Raw genomic sequence first — 24133 nt, 5'->3', positions numbered from 1 at the left:
GGAAAGGCTAAAAGATTTTGCCATTTTCTGCTTTCCTTTTTGTATTTTAGGGGTGGGGTCGTTAGTTACCGATCAGCCGCCCACTCCGGGCTACTGAAGACACACGGCCTGCACCAAACTGGATATGAAATCCGCTATCCACGCAACATGCCGAGATGCCAGCCACGTCGGTCGCGTTTCAGAACACTGGTCTACGTCCAGGCTTGGATCCCAGCAGACGCAGTTTGTGCAGGTGGCTGAAATTAATCCCGAGTTCTTTGCCGACGTATGTGTGATGTACTGGTTAATTTGGAATATTGCAAGGGTATACTCAACTGTTTAGGTTACAATCGGTTGGCGATACGAGAAGTGTCGTGTCTGGTCTCCGACCGCGCTTATTAATCTGTGGCTTGCAAGTGTCCCGTGCTTCTCCATGGCCCGCCGCTCGGCTCTCCCCTCCTGGAGTCGAACACGGACGTAATACACGGCAATATGTTTGATATAGACTCGACGTAAGCCTTACCTTTGGATCACTTTCCTCTTCGCAATGCCGAATAGAACTCGTAAAGGTTGAAATAGAGCTTAGCAGTGAGGAAACCGGAAAAGGATGTACAAACATAGCTTACGTTGTACGTGTTTTTGTCCGTCCCTTACTGTTTTCATTCGTCAAAAGGTTAGCGGTGCAAAGTGAAATGTGATTGAGCTTTCACCATCGTATCAATCACGACTGTGCGCACACAAGGGGCTTGGGGGATGGAAACTACGGCAGTGTGCCAACCTAAGTTTGTCAGAAAGCCTGCCCTACAGGGTCCAAGTACAGATTATTGGCATGCGATGCAGATACCCCCAAGTGAAACAAAGACCTTAATCAGTTCCAGGACCGATTGTGTTCTTCGATTGGGTATGGGAGCACTGAAAACCCGATACACCGGGACATTTACACCCAGCACTGCCGGCTATTGAGCACTTGAAGTAATACTGCATCAGGACACAGTGACACAATCTCCCGGTTGTGCACGACTCAAGTAAACTGGCGATTCGGGACACCGCACAGCGTTGAACCAAAACCGAAATCCATGCGCGCTCCGCTCCTGGCACATAGGTTCCCAGAATGCAACGCTCACAGCGACAGATTTATGGAAGTAGTCTATAGGGGGTATTGACTGGACACCATATTTGAGGGCGATGGTTGGAGCACATGCTCAGAACGAGCTCACATTAGGCTGTTCAGACCAACGATCTTGACGGAGTGGAATGTGCATTGCAAAAGAACTGCGGAAACTCTCCATCAGCACGCATACAGATATGGCCACCAGTGAATACTCCCTATGGATTAAGGTTGAATTCCAGAAATCAAGCAAGATTGAATTGCTTAGCTGTTTGCACTAGCTGGCAATGCAGAGAAAAACATCTGCCTGTTTCACTTACACTGGGGTTTCATACACCTGAAGAACGTAGTTGCGTACCCATTACGCCCATACCCCATACGACTAAATAACACGATTGTTTAAAAGTACATTTATTTATGCTTGGCAGATAAGAGTTCACTATTCTTCCATTAATTCAGTTTTCCTTTTTGCAATTGTTAAGTTTAAGTGTCAAAGCAAAAAAGACGTGTATAAGAGTGATTGTTACGAATGGGTTCTGCAAGAAAATGCAAACAAGTAGTTTTTTTGTTTTTTTAAGATGTTGCATACAGTCAGTTTATTCTCATACTTCCATTTGGCCCAAAATATAGTCGACAAGCTGCACTGCTATTAATACACACAACTGATGCCCAAAATTTAAAAAAAAACTAAACAATGGGTTCACAGGCATACACAAATATAAAAATATTTTCTGAAAACTTCATGCGCGAATTCCCTCGTTTTTATTCAACACTCATCAGCCCCCAAACCACTGAGACCTAGAAAACATTCATGCTACTTCCATGCTATAGTACAAGACACAAAAATAAAACTGGCAGACATTTGGCTTGTCACATAAAACACTGAATGAACACTAAAATCTAAAACCTGCAATTGTTCTCAAACTGAAAAAGCATCTAAAGGCATTCATGCTACTTCTACACAAAAGACAAAAAAAAAAAAAAATCTTGCTTGCTTGTTTAAAAGAAAAGGCAATTGGTCCAAAACGGGGGCACATCTGCAAATCGTGAAAAAAAACAACAAAAAAAAACATGTTTTCTTGAAAATTGCTGAACGTCCCCATTTATCCGGCCCAAAACCACCATAGTTGAAGCGTTCACGGACGAGTCGAAAGAGCCTTCGACCCGACAACGTGCTTGGAGTGTCCGCCGAGACCGTTGTAGCCGGTTCGGATGACGGACGGAGGGGAACCGGACGACGAAAGGCCGGGGCGGAACAGGTTCCCCCGCGTGACCAGTGGCAGCCTGGTCACGCGGGGGAACCTGTTCCGAGGTGACGATGTCCCCGGCAGCGTTTCTCTGTCCGTTCGAAAGCACATCTGTACACAACCCGACGATCGCTCTTGGATCACAGCGTATCTTCGGAACCATATTCCTCCGGTTGGTATGATGTTCCTAAAGAATAAAAAAGTGGAGACGAAAAGCATTGCATAATGTAGCTTGTCATCCATGTTTCGTTTCAAAAGGTCTCAATACCTGAAGCCTAATTGAGGCAGCTGCATTGGTTGCGTTCGGAACGACCGAAACAACAGCAACAACAAGTTCATTGGGTCAGCTGTTTGCCAAACACAAGATGGCAAGCGAGGGTTATATGCAAGTGTCTCGGTCGTTGCCGTCGTTTTGGTTGCCGTGGACGCACCCGACGCAAATAGCAAGAACCAGCCCCGATCGACTGCGTTGCTACCACTTGTGACTAGTGAGGCAGCACAATGCTGCCATGCCCTGGAACACTTCCGTCTGCATTCCTTTTTTAAGCATCACGTTTTCGCCACGGGCTCGGAATAATTCAGACAATGTTATAAGCAATCATTTCGCGTGGATAGTGTGTAGATTTTACATAGACAATACTGCGAAACCTTCAGTCTAATTATATGAAAGTGCTCCAGGGCTACATACCTAATAGATGGAGCTAGTGTTAAAGCCCCGTGAGAAAGTTCACGCTTCGCGCGCAGTGCTTTGCCACTATTCGCTCCCAAGCGCCGCTCATTTCAGCGCTGTGCCGCCATTTGCTTCCAATAGCTGCCCGAGACACGTTTCTCGTGCTTTGGCACATTCGATGCTACTTGCGAGACAAACACAAACACATCAGGTGGTTTGAGCCAGTGTGTGTAAACACGTCGGTCTGGAGTCACCGAATGAGCTGCGCTCGTTGTATCGGCACTTCACTTCCCCAATCTTTTTGTGGGCACCGCCATTTTGGTGCTTGGAGCAAAGCAGGCACAATTGGCAATCGTTCCATTTGTGTCGGGAAGTTCAGGACTTCGTCACGGACAGTTTTAACAATTCTCTTAGTATGACTGGCAATTAACAATGGGGTTCTAAGCACCAGGACGGCTGCAGTGCCGCTACTTTGAAGCGTAGCTTACTGAGTGGCTCTAACTTGCTCCGGGCATCACACCTGAGCCAATGCATACAGGGTGTTCCCGGGGAAAAGGGACAGTGTTTTTAGGCCCGGGTAAATAAACTGTGCATTGCAGAAAGCTTAAACTCCGTGAGAATGTGACGCTAGCAGTTAGGATAGAGAATATGAAACTTTGAGAACATGACGTTCCCTGAAACGAAAGGTAATTGAGAAAGACAAAATGCCTTTATGAACCGACATCCACCTAAGCCTAATATCGCCAAAACAAGAAATGACATTGTGGGCACCTGTAGCATTTACCGTAATATCTTGAGATATAGCTCACCTAAATTCCAAAGAAAATGGGGTGAAAATAGGAAGTGTGCTAAGTTTCAATGTGCCATAAAAACAAGCTGAAAAAATGCTAGTTTTAGATTTGGTGACTCAAAACTTGAGATTGCTGGGAGGGGCGATGAACCAAAGGTGACTGTCCTTCCCAGTCAGCAATATTTGCTTATCTCCTGCCGCAGCTAAGTAACACCATTTCTGCTGAGGTCACCATTAGGTGACCCCAGCCCTCCAATTACTAGAAGTCGGCTATCTTTCCGTGTTTCTGAAAAAGTAGCAAATCGTGCCAAAAATAGGGTCGGGTTATCTTTCGGGGGGTGGACATCTCTCGCGATATTATGGTATTAAGGTGAAAAAAGCTTGTCAGAAAGAAAGAAAACAATATTCTCTTTCTTGCTAACAACTGTTTTAGAGCGCAGCTCTTAGGGGCCCGTTTCCGGCTTGAGCGGCGTCGGGGTCGGCGTAACCGCGCGGTGCATCATCGGAAATGTCCCATAATGCACCGCGCGAGCCCCCCACCGGGGTCACGTGACCTCGTGGGGGGCACGTGACCCCCCCGAGGTCACGTGACCCCGGTGCATCATGGGAAATGTCTCATAATGCACCGCGCGAGCCCCCCACCGGGGTCACGTGACCTCGTGGGGGGCACGTGACCCCCCCCCCCGAAGTCACGTGACCCCCGCCGATGTCGCGTGACCCCCCAATGACCGGCATCCACATTGTCATCGTCATCATCACTGATGACGTCATCATCACTGATGACGTCACCGGCATCCACATCGTCATCGTCATCATCACTGATGACGTCACCGGCATCCGCATCGTCATCGTCATCATCACTGATGACGTTACCGACATCCGCATCGCCATCGTCACTGATGACGTCATCAGTGACGTCACTGATGTCGTCACCGGCATCCACATTGTCATCGTCACTGATGACGTCACCGGCATCCGCATCGTCATCGTCATCATCACTGATGACGTCACCGGCATCCGCATCGTCATCATCACTGATGACGTTACCGACATCCGCATCGTCATCGTAATCATCACTTATGACGTCATCAGCGTCGTCACTGATGACGTCACCGACATTCGCATCGTCATCGTCATCATCACTGGTGAAGTCATCAGTGACGTCACTAATGACGTCATCGGTACCCGCATCGTCATCGTCACTGATGACGTCATCAGTGACGTCAGTGATGACAACGTCGGCATTGGGGGTCACGTGACCCCAAGGTCACGTGACCCCCCCTGGTTAGTTTAACCCACCCCCAGTGCCCTTCCCTCCTCCTCCTCAAGAGCTGCACTCTAATTCGGCGTTACAGGGAGTTGTAAGCAGCTTTCACTTTTTCACTTGTATAAATCCCACATGTGTCCCCGATGACAGTTCTTGTTTTAACGACATAGAGCTTGGGTAGATGTCGACTTGTGGAGCGACGACGTCTTTCCCAGTTACCTTTCGATCCAGGTGGCGTCCTGTTCTCAAACTTTCGCGTCCTATATGACAACTGCTAGCATCACACTCTCGCGGAGTTTGAGCTCTTTGCGACACACAGTCCATTTACCCCAAGCCAAAAAACACTGTTCTCTTCCCTCTGGAACACATACAACAACCTAGACAGAACAAAGTTTCGCTGCAAAAACGTCACGAGGGTTGCCACACAAAGGTAGCCATTAAGAGACCCAAAGCCACTCACGGCGTCCATCGCTGGGCCAGGGACCCGCGTCTTCGCCGGCGTGCAGGAGCGCGTCGCTGCGGAGGTCGTGGGGTTCCCGCTTGATCTTGACCAGGCAGTCCGATCCGAGGAACAAGTTGGGCTCGACGAGCCGGGAGAGGGACAGCGGGTCCCTGGCAGCGGCGCTGGCCGCCTCCGCAAAACCGCCACTGCCCAAGGCCCTCTGGGACCGGTGCAGGGTGTAGGAGGCGAAGAAGTCACCAAGCTGCTGAACCGTCATGTCAGTGATGTGCGGGGAGAAGCGCTCGAAGAAGGTGCGCAGCTCGCGCTGGCCGTCCTCCTCCGTCATCAGCGTGTTGATGCACACAAAGTGGTCCATCTGCGTTGGACGGGCAATGTCGGACTGTCATTTCGTTTCATTTCTTTGTTTCCCGTTCACCGGGGGGGGTGGCAGAGACTGAAGGCGTAATGCCTCACGAGGACTCTGTTCCCTATACAGCTTTGGCAAGAGGCACTTTACATAATTTCTGTCAAAAAGAGGAAATCTCACACACCAGAAAAATGTACAAAGATGTATACTATCGGCAACGATACGAAAGGGAACAGTTAATTTTTCTGTTTTTATCATTGTGCAATTGGAACATGCGATGTAGCACGTCATCTAAAGTCACTAATTAAGAAATTAACTTAAATATCTATGTTAATTAGTAGCCTAATGGCACAAGCAACCTTGTTTAGAGTGGCCGGAAAGTAGGGTAAGCTAATAGCAAAATTAGAAATGCACCAAAGCAACTCTTTTTTTTTAGGTAATTTCGTACAGACTAAAAAAAACACTCTGTATTGGCAACTCCAGCAAAATCGACGCCGAGTAGCGGCAACACCAAGAAGCTCAAGGAAAAAGGTCATTTCAACTCTGTCGTCTGCTATCGGTGCTTAATTATCGTAGGCAACATAGAAACAAAACATTGTTTCCAGTAATTATTTTTATGCTTCCGCCATGTCATTCCTACATACTGATTAGAAGAAGGTTTTTAATTACCATTGAAAAGTCACTTTGCTTTCATATGTAACGCCTATCTTATGGTACAGTACAAGAAATTTATGGTGGCCCGTGCGCTGAATGATGAAAACGACCTCCTTTCGTTCGCCATTTTGCCTGACCAGCACGCCCCCTGTAATTCGCTGGAGTTGCGAATACTAGCTGGAGTCTTTTTCAGAAACCGTGTGTAACGTCGCGCTTTGGGGAAGTGCTTTCCCCTTAGCACACAGGTGCACTGCGGCGAAGCAAGATACACAAATTGTGACACCTACCACACGGATGTCGATTCACTGCAGCACGCGGTTACAAGTGCACTAACGATCCTAGCTATTCAGTCAGAACAGACAACGAGCACAAGGAGTATTTTGAAACTTTCAAGTACTGCCAATGTGAGATACAGAGATCAAATTAAATATGATGCTATTTAAGGCGATAATTAAAAGTCTCGGAAACTCGCACTAGCCTACCCGAACAAATTGGCCACGTAACGAGGCCTGACTTACCTGACTTATTCTATTTTCACTGTTAATAAACCGAAAATAAGTTTTGGTGCCATGTTGGTGCAAATTCTCCATGTTCTGGCAAAAGGTAGCAGGACGCAGCGGGGCAAGTGCTTTGGCGCAGTTTAGGGTGACCACCCGTCCTGCGACTCGTGGGACTGTACCGCATTGAGTGCCCATGTCCCGCATCCCGCAAGAAATATCAAATCTTCTAAATGTCCTGCATTTCACACTCGCAAAATTCACTGCGCAACTCATAGCGCTGCTGAACAACGGGGCACGGGAAAGAGCAAAGGTCGTTGGTGAACGTGTGAATCGCGAACCATTTTCTATCCAAGCATTGCGGGAAGCAACAGTTGTTCTTGCAGGAGAACTGACGCGCATGCGCTGTTGTGCCTCTCTTCCCTTGGTGGCAAAATATTGAGAAAGAAAATTGCTTGCCGAAAATTGGAAATAAATTATTGCAATTATTTTCAAATGGTGCTGTGCCTATGCAAAAAAGCTGCCGTAAAAAACTTTTTTCAGTGTTGATGATTACACAAGGCAAAAAGACTGCAACTTACAAAGGTCAAAACCAACAACATAGGGTTTGAAATTTGTGTAGGAGCATGTTGGTAAAAATAAGAATCGACAGGAAACAAAAAGCCGTAAAAGATTCACTGTTTCTTTTATCCCTTTTATACATTAAGTTCTGCTGCAGTCGATTTTATGTTTTCAACTGGGACATATTTATTAACGTATGTGGCATTAAAACTTGAAATATATCACTCAGAGTGATATATTTCCCGAGTCTTTCGTTTGTTTTCATCCATGTCAGAAAGACAATGTGTGGTATGAAACGTGGTTATACACGCATTTAAAATTTGACCGCAGCACCCTCTCGTCTATAAACGTTGAGCCAATGCATACAAAGTTTAAGGCAATTATATACGCATTTGACCGCAGCGCCCTCTCCTGTATAGACGTTGAGCGGCTACATGCAACGTTTCATCCATGACATCCCCAGCTCTTGAGTTACTACAACATCTCAGAGCCCCCTACTTGTCCCGCAGTCGTGGCCTAGAAGGTGATGGACTAGAAATCCACTGGGGTATCCCCGCACAGATTCAAATCCTGTCAACTGCAGAAAAATTTTTTTTTGCTTTACACAAGCAAGTTGAGCTCACGAGCACGAGCACCAGCAAGATCGATGTGAGCACGGACGCCGGATGGACAAGGCTAGACCCTAAAGGAGCTTCGCCCCTAAAAAGCAAATTCTGTGCACTGATCATACGGGGTGCAAAGTAGTTCTTACGAGATTTGGTTGTCTGAGGAAAAAGCAATGCTTTTGGCACTTGGAATGTGGAAGTCTTGATAAAGTGACATATCTAACCTAAAACTTATCTACCTACCCATGTCAAATTCTTTACATAAAGGGGGAAGTCAGTAATGCTACGAGAGGATTGGGACTTTTTTTTACTACGGCCCTTGAGGTGAAAACAAATATAGTATTAAAATTTTGAAATATCTCGATACATTGAATATTTGTACTGCAGAAAGACCGGTTCATTCTGGAACGCTGTTCTTGTATGGAATAGTCCTCACAGTCCGTGACAAGTTTGATTTTTCAGTGCGGTATCAGTTACACCCAGTGTTGCCAATAGTGGTTTTCCCACTATATTTAGCGGCTTTTGGTTTTGTCTAGCGGGAAAAATTATTGTTTTGCGGGAGGAAAGAATTTTAGCCATTTTTATTTAACAATACTGTAAGCCTTCATTTGAAGGCTATTACAGGAGAGGTGAACAGTCCATACAAAAAACATACACAGTCCTATAATAACACACGACACAGAAAATTGTAACACTGTCAATAATATTAGCATATACATCCTTCCAGGCTTATACTTATTGGGAAAAACAACTGTTCTAAAAACAAATCAAGAGTAGAAATATCTTTTGAGTTTACAACACATTGTGGAAGACCGTTCCATTCTTCAATTGTTTGTGCAAAACAGGAATACTTAAAAACATTGATTCTACCGTAGTATGGTTGAACCGCCATGTCATGATTTAAGTGTCGTGATCGCTTATGCCCGCCCTTCTTTCAGATACAACTACGAGTCAATTTTTAATTGCCTAGTATATGGGGAAAAAAACGGTCTTAGCCTTGCTATCCTCTGTCTAGTTTCTAATGGCTGGAGGCCACACTGATTCAGCATTCTAGTCAGTCTGCTCATCTATACTTAGAAAGAATAAACCGCACAGCCAACCTTTGAATCTTTTCTAATGTGTCCTTGTCTATCTTCTTAGTAGGACTCCCACACCAGATTCATATATTCCAAAATAGGACGTATCATGTCATCTTTGAGTTTTTTTTTCGGAGGTATAAAATTTTTATACCAAATTACCATCAATTTTGCATCTGTGAGATTCATAATACGACAGTCGTGATTGCTTACTCTCAGTAATATTGTGATCAGTTAAAGGAGACGTCATCAAGATATCACTGTGCAGGGGTGAGACAGGTGAAACAGGTTTTGGAGCAATTTTTGGAGCAGGAAATATAGGATTTTGGAGCAGCTTAGGAGCACAAAATTCTCGTTTTGGAGCAGCAGTTTATGCATTTTGGAGCGACTTTGAAGCAAAAAACGTCTACAGTTTGGAGCAGATTAGGAGCAGAAGATGTTAGAGCAGCTTATCAGCCAGTTAAATATTAACAAATCTGACTTTTCTTTTTAATCATTTTTTCCCACCCTGGTTCCATTAAGTTATCAGCGCCAATACGTACCAAGACAAAATATATATAAAAAAAAAAAAAAAAACGGGAAAGGCACAATTGGGTTTGTATCAAAATAGCACAAATGACGCAGATGTCACACCCCTGCACTGTGTCAAATATTGGAACACAACTCGGTTCTTTTGCACACAACTTTGAATAGCTTGAATGTGTCAATGTGCATTTGAAGCTTTTGTCACAGCTGCAAGATAAAATAGGCCCAATGAAGTACGCCCATTCCGCAATTTTGGCTTCGGATCATTTGGGTGAACTATGGCATAATCAGTTTTGGGTCAGCGAAGGGGCTAAGCATCTCCAGCTTCACCGATCGAAGTGCAGTGCGTTGATCAGGAACGTTCTCTCTCCTTAATTCGTTGACGAGTGCCTTTCCGACCTAGGATCTGGAAGTTACAGCTTGGTTCTAGATGAATCAAAAGACATCTATCGCACCCTGAACAACGGACAAGATTCGCTTAAGATAGTACAGTCCTGCTCAACAAGGTGACTGTCCTCCTTGTTGCGCACAAAAAGAACAAAAAATTGCAGCAATTAAATAAAAATGGGACAAACTCAGTCTTGCTCGCTGGAACAACCGTGAAACAACTGTTGCCTTCTAGGACAAGGTCAAGAAGTACAGGGATGCCTCCAACACCAACCCCTTCCTTGATCTATCTTGCTGATTTTGCTTTAGCAACACTTTTACTGCCCAGGTCGAATGCAGAGGTTGAGGACGTGTTCAGCCAGATGAACATAGTCAAGTCCAAGCAGAGGAACAGGATGTCTACAGAGAATACCAATTTCATTATGACAATGAGGGACAAACTATGGAACAAACTCAGTCATGTTCGCTGGAACAACCGTGAAACAACTGTTGCCTTTTGGGAGGAGGTCAAGAAATACAAGGATGCCTCCAAAGCAAACCCCTTCCTTGATCTTGCTGATTTTGATTTAGCAACACTTACTGCCTAGGTTGAATGCAGAGGTTGAGAATGTGTTCAGCCAGATGAACATAGTCAAGTCCAAGCAGAGGAACAGGATGTCTACAGAGATGACCAATTGCATTTTGACAATGAGGGCTGGCCTCCGAAGGGAGAACAAACGCCGTTCTAGCTACGAATTCCCATCGGATCTTCTAAGAAAGATCAGCACCATGGAGGTTAACCTCGGCAAACCCGGCGGCGACACACCAGGAACCATTGGCACCAGCAAAAAACATCAAGATGCCGATGAAGCAGACATCTTTCTGTGAACAAAGGGGCGTGGCAAGACAGATTTCTAGTCAGAAAGAAAAAGAAAGCCTTTTAAATTTTTAATATATATATACATATATATATATACCGTAATTATACTGCTGGGCAAGAATTAAAGCAATAAAATGTGTTCAAAAGTAATTTTCGCACAATGTCTTCAATTTAGTGGTTTTTAACGGTTTTCGGTGTCCCGACTGCGGGTTTTCAATCCCCGAGTTGGCAACACTGACCGTCAGACGAGAGCCCGACTTTGTTCTCATTTCTGTAATCGAGAGCAGAAATAGTCCTACTCAAGACGAGCATTTGGCCAATCGTGAAAGGCCGGTCATAGCGATGCCGATGGTGCTAGAGAGCATTTACATACCTTGACGCTTGGGGACGGAACCTCGGGAGACAGCGTAGTTTCGGGATCCGTCAGGCGCGGTCGCTTCAGCCGTTCGGGTGCAGGGCTGCAAAAAAAAAATTTTTATTTGAAGCGTGGTACTGTTCTCGCTTTACGCTCAAACATACCGAGGAACCAAGTCTGCAGACGGCTATATTTTACGTTCCAACCGACCGATTCTGGAGAGCGCTTAAAGATCGGCCTCGAGGCGGCGCGATGAGTCGGCAAAGGGTAATTATGATCGTTGTCACTAGGTGGCACCGGCTTCATCGTCAATGCGTTACAATCCCGCCAAGTGGGAACACCTGAGGTACAGCGTACTCGAACTGAGAGGTGTGCCGAGTGCCACTCGTTCCCGCGCGCCTCCATCGGACACGACACGCCGTGACACTGCTCCCGAAGAGCCCGTGGCACGAGGCATTCCAACGAAGCTCAGCCCCCCAACTACCTGCCAGGTGGTAGTGGGGAGTCGCTTTGTTCATTTAAAAATTGCTTTTCTCGCATTTACGGACGAAAGACTGGTGTTTGCGAGCTGCTGTCATAAAGGAGACCACGTCTACATAAAGAAATGCAAGATGCATGCAATGCAATGCAAGAAAAAAAAAGCGGCACTAAAAGGGTTAATAGAAGGCAACCATAAAAGTCAGTTTCCCAAAATTGTTTCAGACAATGCGTAGCCTGCCACCCGCCTACCATTAGGACAAATGCGTCTGGTCCCCGAGCCAAACACACTTTCAAAATCATGCCACAAATATACATCGCACCGTTTTTATTTTTAGAAATGTGGCACATTAAAAAACACAACCCCATGTTGCTAAAAAGATATAGAGCATTACACATGGTTTTTGTGTAAGGGTCAAATATATTTGGCACTGGAAAAAAAAAAATCGGCAACTAGCGTTAGGTCCTTATTTCAAACTCTTTGTAGAAGACCCGCCCACTGAAAAGCGCCACACCACTGTCTCCTTCCAAACAGAAAAGTCCGTCTGCTGTGTTCCCTGTCCCCATCGCAGCCTAGTGTCTACCGAATGGATGCACACAAGAACGCTGAGTTTGAGAGGTGTTAGGGGAGATGTACCTTTCTTGCAGGGAATGATCGAGCAGCATGTGATCGTGGTGCCTCTTTTCCTTCAGGATCCGTATCCGCTTCTCAGCATCCTGAAGCAACTTCTTTGTTTCCCCCACTTCGGCCTCCAGCGCCTTGAGCTGCACCGCCTGTCGCTTTGCCCGGGCAGTCCAGTGGCCCGCCTCCTTTATCAGACATGTCACCTCGTTCGCCATATTGGATCGCGAGTCCTTTGTCGACTGCAGTTCCCTGAAAAAAAACCGATCGAGGTAAGTATGTTAACCATACGGCAGCTCTCGTTCATCCAGAAGCATCCGTCACTAAGGGGTACTCCGGCAACACTGAAAGGAAAATAAAAAGAGGTAAAAAAAGGGGACGGTCTATACAGGTTCAGTTACTGCACATTCTACCGACACAGTTTACATACTGGTGACATTGCGCTGATTTAAGGAGCATTCGTTTATAAATTTATAAAATCAGGTCTGCTTCCTCAAGAGCTTTAAACACTGCTCAAGAACCCACTTGCGGAAGAGCGAAATCCTTGTGCACACTGGATGGATGAATGGGTAAGGCTGAACTTTTTGATTAAAATCAGGCGGTGGCCTGCGCTATCCAGCCAAATCTACAGTCAGTAGTTGGCATCCTCCAAGGATGTCAACTTTTATCACATTTTTAGTAGGGAAACAGATGTAGCACAAGCACAATTTTAGGATTTCTAGGACGCTTGGAGCCCGTAAGATAAGTTATCACCAAGAACAGACAATCTCAGAAACGTCTTTGGTGCACCTTTTAATATTCCTTTCAAAGCATAATTTTCGGCTTGTAAACTACTGTCTTTTTTTTTTTCATTGTTACAGGCTTTATATTTTTTTAACAATATCACGCGAGCGCTGACAGGCCGTAGATCAGCGCCTTATCGCGGAGTGAAACAGGGGAGCCGGACGGTATTGATGTCGCTGGCCTGTAATAAGGCGGAGCCTCCGGGGCAACAACGGGGGCGCGCGTTAACCCATCCGTCGCGCTGCGCTTTACGCCGCTTCGCGGCGACAGTCTGAGGCGGCTCATTACAAAAAATGTAAACCCACATGTGTGTGTGTATTGGCCCACACGTAAACGCCGCTTTGCGGCGCCCAATTATTCGCTAAAGTATCATTCGGTGAACCGCCCCCTCAGGAGGCTCCGCCTTATTACAGGCCAGCGACATCAACACCGAGCCGGACTATGCGCGTGTGGCAGAAGGCACACACCTAGCCTCGCTGACTTGTTGTTTCACGCCGCGATAAGGCACTGATACGGCGGGTGTTCTTCGGAGTTTTTTTTAGGATTTATCTGAAAGCACGGAACCCAAACTATTTGGTACCGTAGTCAACACGTGTGACAGAGGCAAGCCAGCCTGCCATGCCGCGCAGTTTGTGAGCTATCCATAGTGAGCAAAAAGAGAAGCCCGGGCTGCCCGGGCCCAAGAGACAGCGGGTCGGGCTGGCTCGGGTTCATTGACCCGTGCAGGCCTCCGGTTGCCTCCACCTTCAATCCCGCAAGACACTGCGCCCAGTATGTCCCGGTAGCGTTTCTCCAACTCTGGCCCGGGGTTCTTAAAGGTTACATAAACAATTACTGTGAAAGAACTCACTTCTCGCACTCCTCGAGCCGGGCCCTCAGCACGATGTTCTCGTCCGACAACTGCCTCTTTTCGGCGACCTCTTTCTTCATGGACCGCAGTTTGCTCTCCAGCAAGTTTCGGTCCCCAATCGCCGTCATGTACTTTTCCTTAATCTCCTGGACTTCGTCTTCGCGCTGAATGAGGAACGCCTTCAAAGCGTCAGCGGCTTCCTGCTGCTTGATTTTCTCCACGCCGGCGGCCCGCAGCTTGGCTTTGGCATCGTCCAGTTGGTTCTGGAGACTGCTCACGTCCTCGTCCCTGGACTCGGAAGCGGAAAAGAAGAGCTTGAAGATCTGCCGCTGTTGGAGAGGCTTGCGGCACGTAGGGCAGGTCTTGGACATCTCGTGCCAGTGCAGGAGGCAGAGTTCGTGAAAAACGTGGCCGCAGGCCGTGCTGTTCACGTTGTCGGTGCTGGTGCGGTCGAAACAGTCCATGCAGATGCTGCATGTAACACGCATGGTTGTGGAGGCTAGCGCAAGTTGAAACGAAGCTACACTTTTCGGACAGGTTCTAAATAACCTACTGGGCGTATGTCAGCGCATGTGCCACTGCAGCAACTGTCCTTAACCTTAGTGCCTTCCTTCCGCCCAGCGCTGCCGCGCTGCCTGCTGGCTTTTTGAAAAAAACGCCGCCTTTGTTCAATGTTGCTGACCCAAGCGGCGAGCCCGCTAAGTTTAGACAAACGCTAAATACGTTTTCGAACATAAAACATTTATTGTCAACGTAAGTTAAACATTTTTAGAGATATTTATCACAGTTATTTTTTTAACTGAGGCGACTAGGTAATGAATAAATTAATTTAAGAAGTCACATGTGAAGTACAAATCAAAATCCAAAACGCAGTTCTGTTTTCGTTTGATCGATGAAACGACGCTGCATCAGAGGAAAAGGCACCGCAAAGAACAGGCCACTGTGTGAGCACTGTGAGTGTGTATATTTTGCAACCCCGCGCGCGTGACGAGGTAAGTGATTCGACTAATACTGCAGAGTGCGCATTCTTAAAACCTGATTTTGTGATCATTGGGCAGCTGTGGTACTACACTGCGCGACACCGTTAGCGCGAACAAACGATCGACAGTTTGCTGTCGATCGTTCGTGCTGTCGGGCTGTCATAAAAACCGTCAGAGTGGAAAGTGCATATTTGGGACACTAAGCTAAAGCGGTAAAATGTGATGCCTTTTGAAGTAAAATACGAAAACGTGCCGACGATCGTATGTAGTACCTACACTGCCGCTCAGCGATCGTCCTCAAAGCCGAAGAGCCCGTCTGTGAGCCCGTCTTTCTTGGAGTCATAGAATCAGCTGAGGAACACGCATGGAGGATTGTACTGACAGTCCAGACAACTCCAGTATCTTTCAAGATAGACATGGGGCAGACATCACTGCGATTCCAGAATCTACAAAAAGTACCTCAGTGCATTGCCTCTGGTTGAGGCCAAAAGAGTAGTAAAGGGGCTCAGCCGAACAAAGTTGAACGCATGTAGTGAGAGCAAATATTCGCCATACCCCCCCTCCGTGGAGTTGCGGGACTTGTACAGAGACTGCATGAGCGCGGTAGTCGACACGAAACCCGGGACAGTCGATCCAAAGGGCGGGTTTCCAAAACTTTTTCAAGGCCTTGGCTGCGTGAAACAATTACCTTACAAGATTAAGTTACGTAAGGATGCAGTTCCCTGGGCATTGTCTGAGCACTCCATGAAGGATCCCAATTTCCTTAATGGAAAAGATCAAGGAATAGACAGTATGTTCACCCTGGGCGTAATCGAAATTGTGGACGAGCCCACAGACTGGTGATCAGCAATATGGTACAGTCATGACAAAGTCGAAGGGAAGCTGCAGAATTTGCGTTGACTCCACGGAGCTGAACAAGTATGTGGAACGACACATCCGCTTCCGGTCACAGACCAGCACGTACTGAAACAACTTGGGAATGCGAAGTTCTCAAGAATCGATGCAAATTCTGGGTTCTGGCAGTTTGAGCTTGCTCAACAGCCCCAGATTCTGAGGCTTTCATCACACCATTTGGATGCTTTAAAATTAGCTGGCTTCCCTTCAGTATTACATCTGCTCCAGAGTTCTTCCAGAGGAAGATGAGCCAGCTTCTGAGCGGAATCAAAGGACAAGTCTGCAACATGGACGACATCCTTGTCTACGGATCCACGAGAGCAGAACACGACAGAAACCTGCAAGACGTCCTCTCTCGACTCAGGCTGGCAGGAATTACCCTGAACGAAGCTAAATGTCGGTTCGCAGAAACTCATAATAAAGCTTCTTGGACATGCCATCGATCAAGAAGGAGTTCGTCCAGATCAAGAGAAGGTAGAAGCCATTTTGAAGATGAAAGCTCCCACTTGTACGTATCACAAAGCTGAACAGCTTTCTTGGAATGGTTAACTACCTTAGGAAATTTTTTCGCAGTTTGGCCCAAGAGTTGCACTTGGTGATCGCATTACTGCCAAAAATTAATGGGCCTGGAACCACAAACAACGGAGGGCTTTTGAAAAGCTAAAGTTGATTTTGACATCAGACCCGCTACTTGTTCTGTTTGACACAAGAAAATCAACCATGTTGTCAACAGACGCTTCTTCTTTTGGCATTGGCACAGTATTGCATTTAAAGCAAAAGAACGGGATCTACAGACCAGTGTCGTACGCGTCGAGAACACAGAGCGAAACAGAAAGACGATACGTCCAGATCGAAAAGGAAGGACTGGGTGGTCTGCAGGTGCGAAAAGTTTTGAGACTTTTATAAACAGGGACGAAAATCCAGACCGAGATGGACCACAAACCGCTGGTTCGTATATTTTCGTCCAGGAGCTTGGAAGACATCACGCCAAGACTACAGCAAATGAAACTCCGGATGATAAGGTTTTCTTATGACATCACACACGTTCTCGGAAAAGAGTGGCGGCTGACTTCCTTTCCAGAAATCCCCTGGAACATACACCGGACAAGGAGGTGGAGGACGAGATATCAGCATATGTGCGAGGTCTCATGGCAAATCTTCCAGCAACGGACGAAAAGTTGAAAGAAATGCAAGCTAACCAGAAAATTGACGCAACATGTCAGTTTCTAACGCACTTCAGTACAGAGGGTTGGCCAGTCAAGAAAACGTTTAACTAGGAGTGCAGCCCCCAGCTGAAAATTCCCATTAAATCCAATTGGAATTCCAACTGGTTTTAACTGGAACCAATTGGTTTTAGTGGGTTCCAGCTGGAACCGCACTGGCCAATGGGTCTCACCAATTGGAATTATTTTTTCAGTTGGAACCTGAATGGGTTCCCAATGGTTCCCATTGGTTCCCGTTGGTTCCCATTGGCAGTGACCAATTGGTTGTCCAAAAACCCAATTGGTACCAATAAGTTACCAATTGGTACCAATAAGAAAATTCCAATTGGAACTTAATAGGAATTTTCAACTGGGAGTGCCTATTGGCAGCACAGAAGTGACATTGCAGTGGAAGACGGCCTTCTAATGAGAGGGTCGAGGATAATCATTCCCTAAGGCAATGAGAAAGTCAAATTTGGGGGTTTTACGTGCCAAACCTACGACGGGCATCTAGCACGCCCCAGCGGAGGACTGAGGATTAGTTTCGACCACCTGGGGATCTTTTGACGTGCAACCGAAAGCTCGGTTACACGGCGCCTTCTCCGCAATAAGCCTCCGTCATATTGCGGGCACCTCGGTCGGGACTCGAACCCGCCACCTGGAGATCCGTAGGCCGGCGCTCTCGCCTCGGAGCCACCGAGGCGGCTCTAAGGCAATGAGAGACAAAGTCTTGAACAGCATTCACCAGAATCGCCAAGGCATCTTTTAATTGCAGAGCACGCGCCCATGAATCTGTGGAGTGGCCAGACTTATCTAAGCAGATAGAAGAACTGGTAAAAGGGTGTACACAGTGCATTCAGGAAACAATCAACCGCCAAGGGCCTTTGATACCAACTCTGTTTCCTGAACGGCCTTGGCAGCAAGCAAGCGTAGACCCTTTCTACTTGAAATACAAGTGGTTTGCTAGTGACGGGATATTACTCCTGATACCCCGAAGTTGCCCTCTTGGCCAGCTTGTCAGCTGTTTCTGTCGTCGACCACATGAAATTTATCTTCGCAAGAGATGTGACGCCAGAGACCATATACAGCGACAAAGAACCAGTTTCAAAAATTACTTGGATCCGAGTTCTTCAAGTTCTTCAAAGAATGAGGCTTTTTACACAAAACTTGCAGCCCAATGTTTCCACAGAGCAGCGGTTTTGTGGAAGCCGGAGTAAAGATTGTCAAGAGGAACTGGAAGAAGACTGTTGATGCTTACCGTGCATTACAATAATACCGTGCTACGTTCCTTGCAAACGGATTTAGCTTTGCTGAACTCCTAGTGGGCCAAAGAATTTGCATATCTGTCCCAATTGCTCCTTCTTTGTCAAAGCCTGTTACTCCTGAGCCTCAGAAGCTACGGAAGTGGGAGGAAGAAAATGAGGAGAAACAGAAATGTAACTTCGACACAAGACACGTAGCACGTCTGTTGAAACGTCTGCAAAGTGGGCAATGCATCTGTATAATTGACGAGAGGACAAACAGAATGGTCGTATCAAGCAGGTCCTCCTCACTCCTACCAGGTCAAAATGGACCATGGGGTAAGGCGCAACAGATTCCAGCCTCTTCTAGCTACCAGTGACAGGGTACAGCCTCTACCAGAGCTACAAGGTCTGACCGTCACTAGAAGTGGATGGACAGTGAAGCCAATGTATAGATTAAACTTGTAATACTATCCACCAACTAACCAAAAGGGGGAGGTTTTCAGCAAGCCAGGTTACGCGTGTTATCGCTTGCCAAAGTAAAGAGGACTCTTTGTCTGGGCTCGAGAAGGAATGGTCTTGCTCTTGTCAACATGCTAACACAACAGTCAGCGTCTAAGCAGCTCAGCGGCTGAGCTTTCTGCTTTTGATAACACTTTGTTGCACGCAGCCAAAGCCCAGTGGAAGGCAACAAGCGCGCGTCTTGTAGGGCAGTCGATTAGTCTCGTATACATAGTTAACACCAACGTTGGTTAACACCAAGTCAGTTAACACTGTTATTTGTACATCAGTCCATGCTTGTGTGGTTGCATCTAATTCATGTAAACAAAGCATTTTTTTTTTTTTTCAGCTTGTTGCGTGCATATTTTTCAGACTGCAGATTGCTCGAAAACTTGACATATTAATTTAGCCAGGAAGCTGCAACAAGTAAGAAAAAATACTGGATTGATTGCCACAGGTATACCCCATTCACCCCTAGGCTGACAGTGCTGTGGGAGACTCACTCCTCTGAACAATCAAACGCCTCCATCACATGATTCCACCCTCTGCCCGTGAGTATATGGGCAGGAGCATTATCGCGTGGTAAAAGACACATATCCCAACAAGCATGCCCAACAAGCATGGGCCCAACAAGCATGTGGCCCAACAAGCATGTATAGCTTCCACCGCACTCAGCTTATAGTGGTGTTGCAAAAGATATCACTTCCTCCAGAAATAAAGCATAAAACAAATCTTGCAACATACGGGTGTATCTTTAGGCAGCCGATGACAGACTATAGGTAGTTAATGTCGCCCAACCTATCTCCAGGACGAATGCAACAAATATTTTCTTTTGCCACTAGTCCAGCGATGTCCTCCGACACCGAGAACATCCGCGTCGTGGTTCGGTGTCGTCCGCTGAGTGAGAAAGAAAAGGCTGCCGGCTGCCAGAACATTGTCACCGTAAGTTCCGCCGTGCACGGATCAGACGTGTCGCATAAGTTCAGCCAGGCCTCAGTCTTGTACCTCTCCGTTCATTCTTCCAAGGTTGACAGCGTCCAGGGCACGCTCCTGGTGGCCAACCCCCCCGGGTCTCACGGCGATGCTCCTCCAAAGATGTTCACCTTTGACACGGTCTTTGACGCCGACTCGAAGCAGATGGACGTCTACAACCAGGCTGCAAGACCAATTGTTGAAAACGTTCTCGAAGGATACAATGGTGAAGTTTTGTTTTGTGTTGGTCATTATACGTCTACTACGGCTGCAGTGTGCATGGCCAAGGTTATAGAAATGTCAAAGGGTCACATCGGTCAAAGAAAAATCCTCAAACTGCGGTCTTCAGACCCCTAGGGGTCCTCAGAAGCAATCGGAGGGGTCTCCACTAAATCTTAGAAAAAATGCTCTAAAAAATAAAAAAAGCCCTCCTATATATGCCACTGCACAATACCTTTCGTGCAGAATGCATTGGAGGTCCTCGAACGACTTCCGAGTGGGTCGAGAGGTCTGTGACACGGCCAAAAGTTTGAGAACCGGTAATAGACAATGTGTCCATAGGCTTTACGGCTCCAACCCAGATGACATTTGCAACAGGATGTTAGCATCTGCCTAACACTTATATAATGTGGCTCTATGGATCCAACCTCACACCAATCATCAGCCATCTTAAGCGCATTCTTTTGTGTACATCCAGGTACCATATTCGCCTATGGGCAAACTGGCACCGGCAAGACGTACACCATGGCCGGAGATCGGTCTGTGCCGGAGCTGAAGGGCATCATTCCAAACACATTCGCTCACATTTTTGGCCATATCGCCAAGGCTGGCGACGACAAAAAGTAAGACTGGCAGTTTTGTTCCTTTGAAACAGTTTGTTATTGCGAGTTACCCCTAGAGTTGCAAAGCCTCCTATACTGACGGCTGGTCAAATCTGTAACCAAATTTAAATCGAGTATTTCTCGTTGAAGTTGCAAAGTTATCAGAGAAAACTCGGGGGTTTCCATGCAGCCTCGCATAATTTGTACCCTTTTGACCTGTGCCGCCTTAAGGTTCCTCGTGAGGGCCTCTTACCTGGAGATCTACAACGAAGAGGCTAGGGATCTGCTTGCCAAGGACCAAAACGCAAGGCTGGAAGTAGGTGACCTGTGCCCTCCATTCAGACAAAGAGTGCAGACGGCAAGTTTTATTGTATGCACATATTTATCTGTGTTTTGCCTCTGCCACCAAGGTCAAGGAACGGCCAGACATCGGCGTCTATGTCAAGGGCCTCTCAAGCTGCATGGTAAAGACGGCAGACGAGCTCGACAAGATCATGACCTTGGGCAACAAGAACAGTGAGTTTGAGCATGTCGGAGCACGCTTCCACATGTCGATAGCTGCCCCGCTCTGTGTACTCCTCCCGTCTCCAAAGAGTTCAGCTGTAACTAGTGTCAGAGGTGTTCCCAGCCTTCCCTGTTTCCTGCACATGAAAGCTGTTCAGTGAGATGAGATCTCTTTAGCTAAAGTCATTGGATCTGGGTAAAGTAGCATTAAGCGGTCGCCATTTCGGTTCAGGAATGAGAGGTTTCTCTTTGACCTATCCATTCTTGGTGAGCCGATTCACAATCTCAGTGTACAGAAACATTTTTCTCGTATGCCGAGATTCTGCCATCCACACACTGGCGAACTAAATACACATCTTCTCAATGTCACCACATGCGGCGTTGGTGCTTGGTGGCACTGAGAAATAGTTTTCCTGTCTCTAAACATATGCAAGAACAATATCAATGAGAGATTCGTAGAGATAAGCACGTATATAAGTTGATGCATACATGGTGCTAAAGACACTCATATTGGCGAGGAACGCTTTCAGTACGGCAGAGTTTTACAGCAATCTTGGTGTGGCTGGTGGTTCTCTGAGAACCTTTTCGAAGCTTTGAAGATTTGATGGGACCGAAATGGTGATTGCCATGGCCAAAAAGTCCCGACCAGCCAATTGCCTTGCAAGCTTTTGGTCGTCTGAATGTTTCGTTTGCATCCCCCCAACAGGCAGGGAAGGCAATGGTGCCACTTTCCCAAGATCCAGTGACTTCGTCTTCGGCGGCAGAGCCGTTGACACGACCGTAACAAGCCAGCCCCTTTTGTTCCGTTTTTTTTTCTTTTACCAGGAGTGGTTGGTGCGACCAACATGAATGCACACAGCTCACGGTCACACGCGCTCTTCACGATCACGGTGGAGTGCAGCGAGCGTGGCCTGGATGGGAGGCAGCATGTGCGCGTCGGGAAGCTCCATCTCGTCGACCTGGCTGTATGTATATCCCGTGCGTACTACAGTCGACGCTCGTAAGCTAGCTTGAGGCTGGTCGCGTGATCCCTTGCATCTACAGGGTGGCTCTGGAACGGCGTTTCACTAGAGCGAGGGTTTTGCGGTACTTGCCAGATCAAACGTGCATACCACGAAAAACAGTCATTCATAACATTGCCAAAAGTTTTTGCCAAGATAGTAATTAAGAATTTATGCGCAAAAAAAGAAGAAATATATAGGAATTGTTGTTAGAGATCGCAAGAGGTCGTAATGCACTCGGTTGTAAGCAGGCGTAAGTGTGCAAATGAGCACCTTTAGAGAAAGAGCCAAGACATATGGTCGGTCGCATCGAGATATAGAACTCGTGGTATTGCCAAACGTGGACGGATTCGTGGAGACCCAAAGTAAATCTCGAAAGGCCGTGCAAAGAACTACAACCTTGTGTACGGACTTGTTTCTTAGGGTTCCGAACGGCAGAGCAAGACCGGGTCGACCGGCCAGCGTCTCAGGGAGGCGTCCCAGATCAACCTGTCCCTGTCCACCCTGGGCAACGTGATATCGGCGCTGGTCGACGGCAAGAGCACCCACATTCCGTACCGCAACTCCAAGCTGACGCGACTGCTTCAGGACTCCCTCGGCGGCAACGCCAAGACCCTCATGGTGATCGGTCGGCTCGCTATACCTTTGTGGTATAGCGAGCCGACTTTGTGGTATAGCCAGCTCGAGACGTGTGCCAAGTTGTTTTTCGTTCATTCTTTCTCGGTACCATCAATGTCAGCGCTTACGATTTGCCGTATTCTGCTCCCATTTTTAAGCCCCTGCCTAAATCCCCTTTTCCAAGATGGCTGCTATGAGGGATCCCCTTTTCCAAAATGGTCGCTGCTAGGGGTGTCGCAAACTTTGTTTCGAACCTCGATTTGGACGTTCGAATCTCTAGGTTTGACTGGTTCCCTTCGAACTTTCACAAAGGTTAGAAGTTTGACTTATGAACAGTGTTGCCTGATTTCTACACAAATATTTCAAATTTTGGGAAACATAATAATTTAGAAAGTCGTTTATTTTATATTTTATGAAGTGGTTACCAATGTTTACACCATATAAAAGCAGAAGCATGCGCTTTTAATGCTTTCATTAGTTATTATTAATGAGAACCAATGTTACCAATACACCAAATAAATATTGCACTTTTCCTATGTTAGGTGGAGTCAACTGTTTTTTTTTTTTTTCATTTTCGCGTATGCGCAGAAAAGTCAAACTTCAGTCGAACCTTTGTCGAACATCCTGTTGAAAGTTGGAAAGTCTAACTTGGTTGAACTTGCACCTGGGCAGGTTCGCGACACTCCTAGTCACTACGAGCCTACCGTAGTATGGTAGTTACCGTACTATCCCAAGTGACCCACCCAAGATAACCCACCCCTATTCTTGACTCGATTTGCTATCTTTTTTAAACACCAAAAGATAGCCCGCTTCTATTAACTACAGTACTCCGGCCAATGGTGACCTCGGCCAAAATGAGGTTAGGTAGCTACGGCAGGAGATAAACGATTGTTTGCCTAGGTCACAAAATACAAAAGTAGCATTTTTAAAATTTTTCTTCATTACACACTGAAGGTTAGCCCACCCATCATTTTCACTCTATTTCCTCTTGCTATTAGGTGGGCTGTATCTCAGGATAATATGGTAGTTGCAGCTGCCACATATCCACAGGGCGTTTCTCGAAATGCAGGTCAAATAATTCTTGCGAAAAGTATGCATCGCGCAGAAAGAAGGTTAGTGTCATATTGGTCTTTGCCAAAGTGCCCATTTGGGAAAATGAATAATGTTTAATATTATTAGTTTAGTAATTGCTTTCGAGGACTTAAATTTTTAATGATATTTAATTAAATTGAATTAATGAGTAAATTTAAATGTATGGTTTGAATCAGAAACATTCAC

General features: G+C 46.6%; 2 protein-coding genes across 2 annotated transcripts; one reads left to right on the top strand and one right to left on the bottom strand.

Moving 5' to 3' along the window:
• Positions 1-1492: 1492 nt before the first annotated feature.
• Positions 1493-14789, bottom strand: LOC115323834 (E3 ubiquitin-protein ligase TRAIP). Its single transcript, XM_029984290.4, has 5 exons — positions 14122-14789; positions 12504-12740; positions 11408-11492; positions 5522-5879; positions 1493-2521 (listed from the first exon to the last, which is right to left on the bottom strand). Exons 1-5 carry the CDS (start codon positions 14607-14609, stop codon positions 2475-2477), a joined length of 1215 nt encoding a protein of 404 aa, XP_029840150.2. The 5' UTR covers positions 14610-14789; the 3' UTR covers positions 1493-2474.
• Positions 14790-15082: 293 nt separating this feature from the next.
• LOC121835566 (kinesin-like protein KIF3A) lies at positions 15083-23255 on the top strand. The gene is made up of 8 exons (XM_042289973.1): positions 15083-15113; positions 19782-19881; positions 19966-20137; positions 20609-20753; positions 20964-21048; positions 21143-21248; positions 22062-22201; positions 22661-23255. Exons 2-8 carry the CDS (start codon positions 19789-19791, stop codon positions 23243-23245), a joined length of 1326 nt encoding a protein of 441 aa, XP_042145907.1. The 5' UTR covers positions 15083-15113; positions 19782-19788; the 3' UTR covers positions 23246-23255.
• Positions 23256-24133: the final 878 nt, after the last annotated feature.

Source organism: Ixodes scapularis, unplaced genomic scaffold, assembly GCF_016920785.2.
Source record: "Ixodes scapularis isolate PalLabHiFi unplaced genomic scaffold, ASM1692078v2 PGA_scaffold13__105_contigs__length_92229423, whole genome shotgun sequence".
NCBI lineage: Eukaryota > Metazoa > Arthropoda > Arachnida > Ixodida > Ixodidae > Ixodes > Ixodes scapularis.
This window is presented reverse-complemented; position numbering and strand designations above follow the sequence as displayed.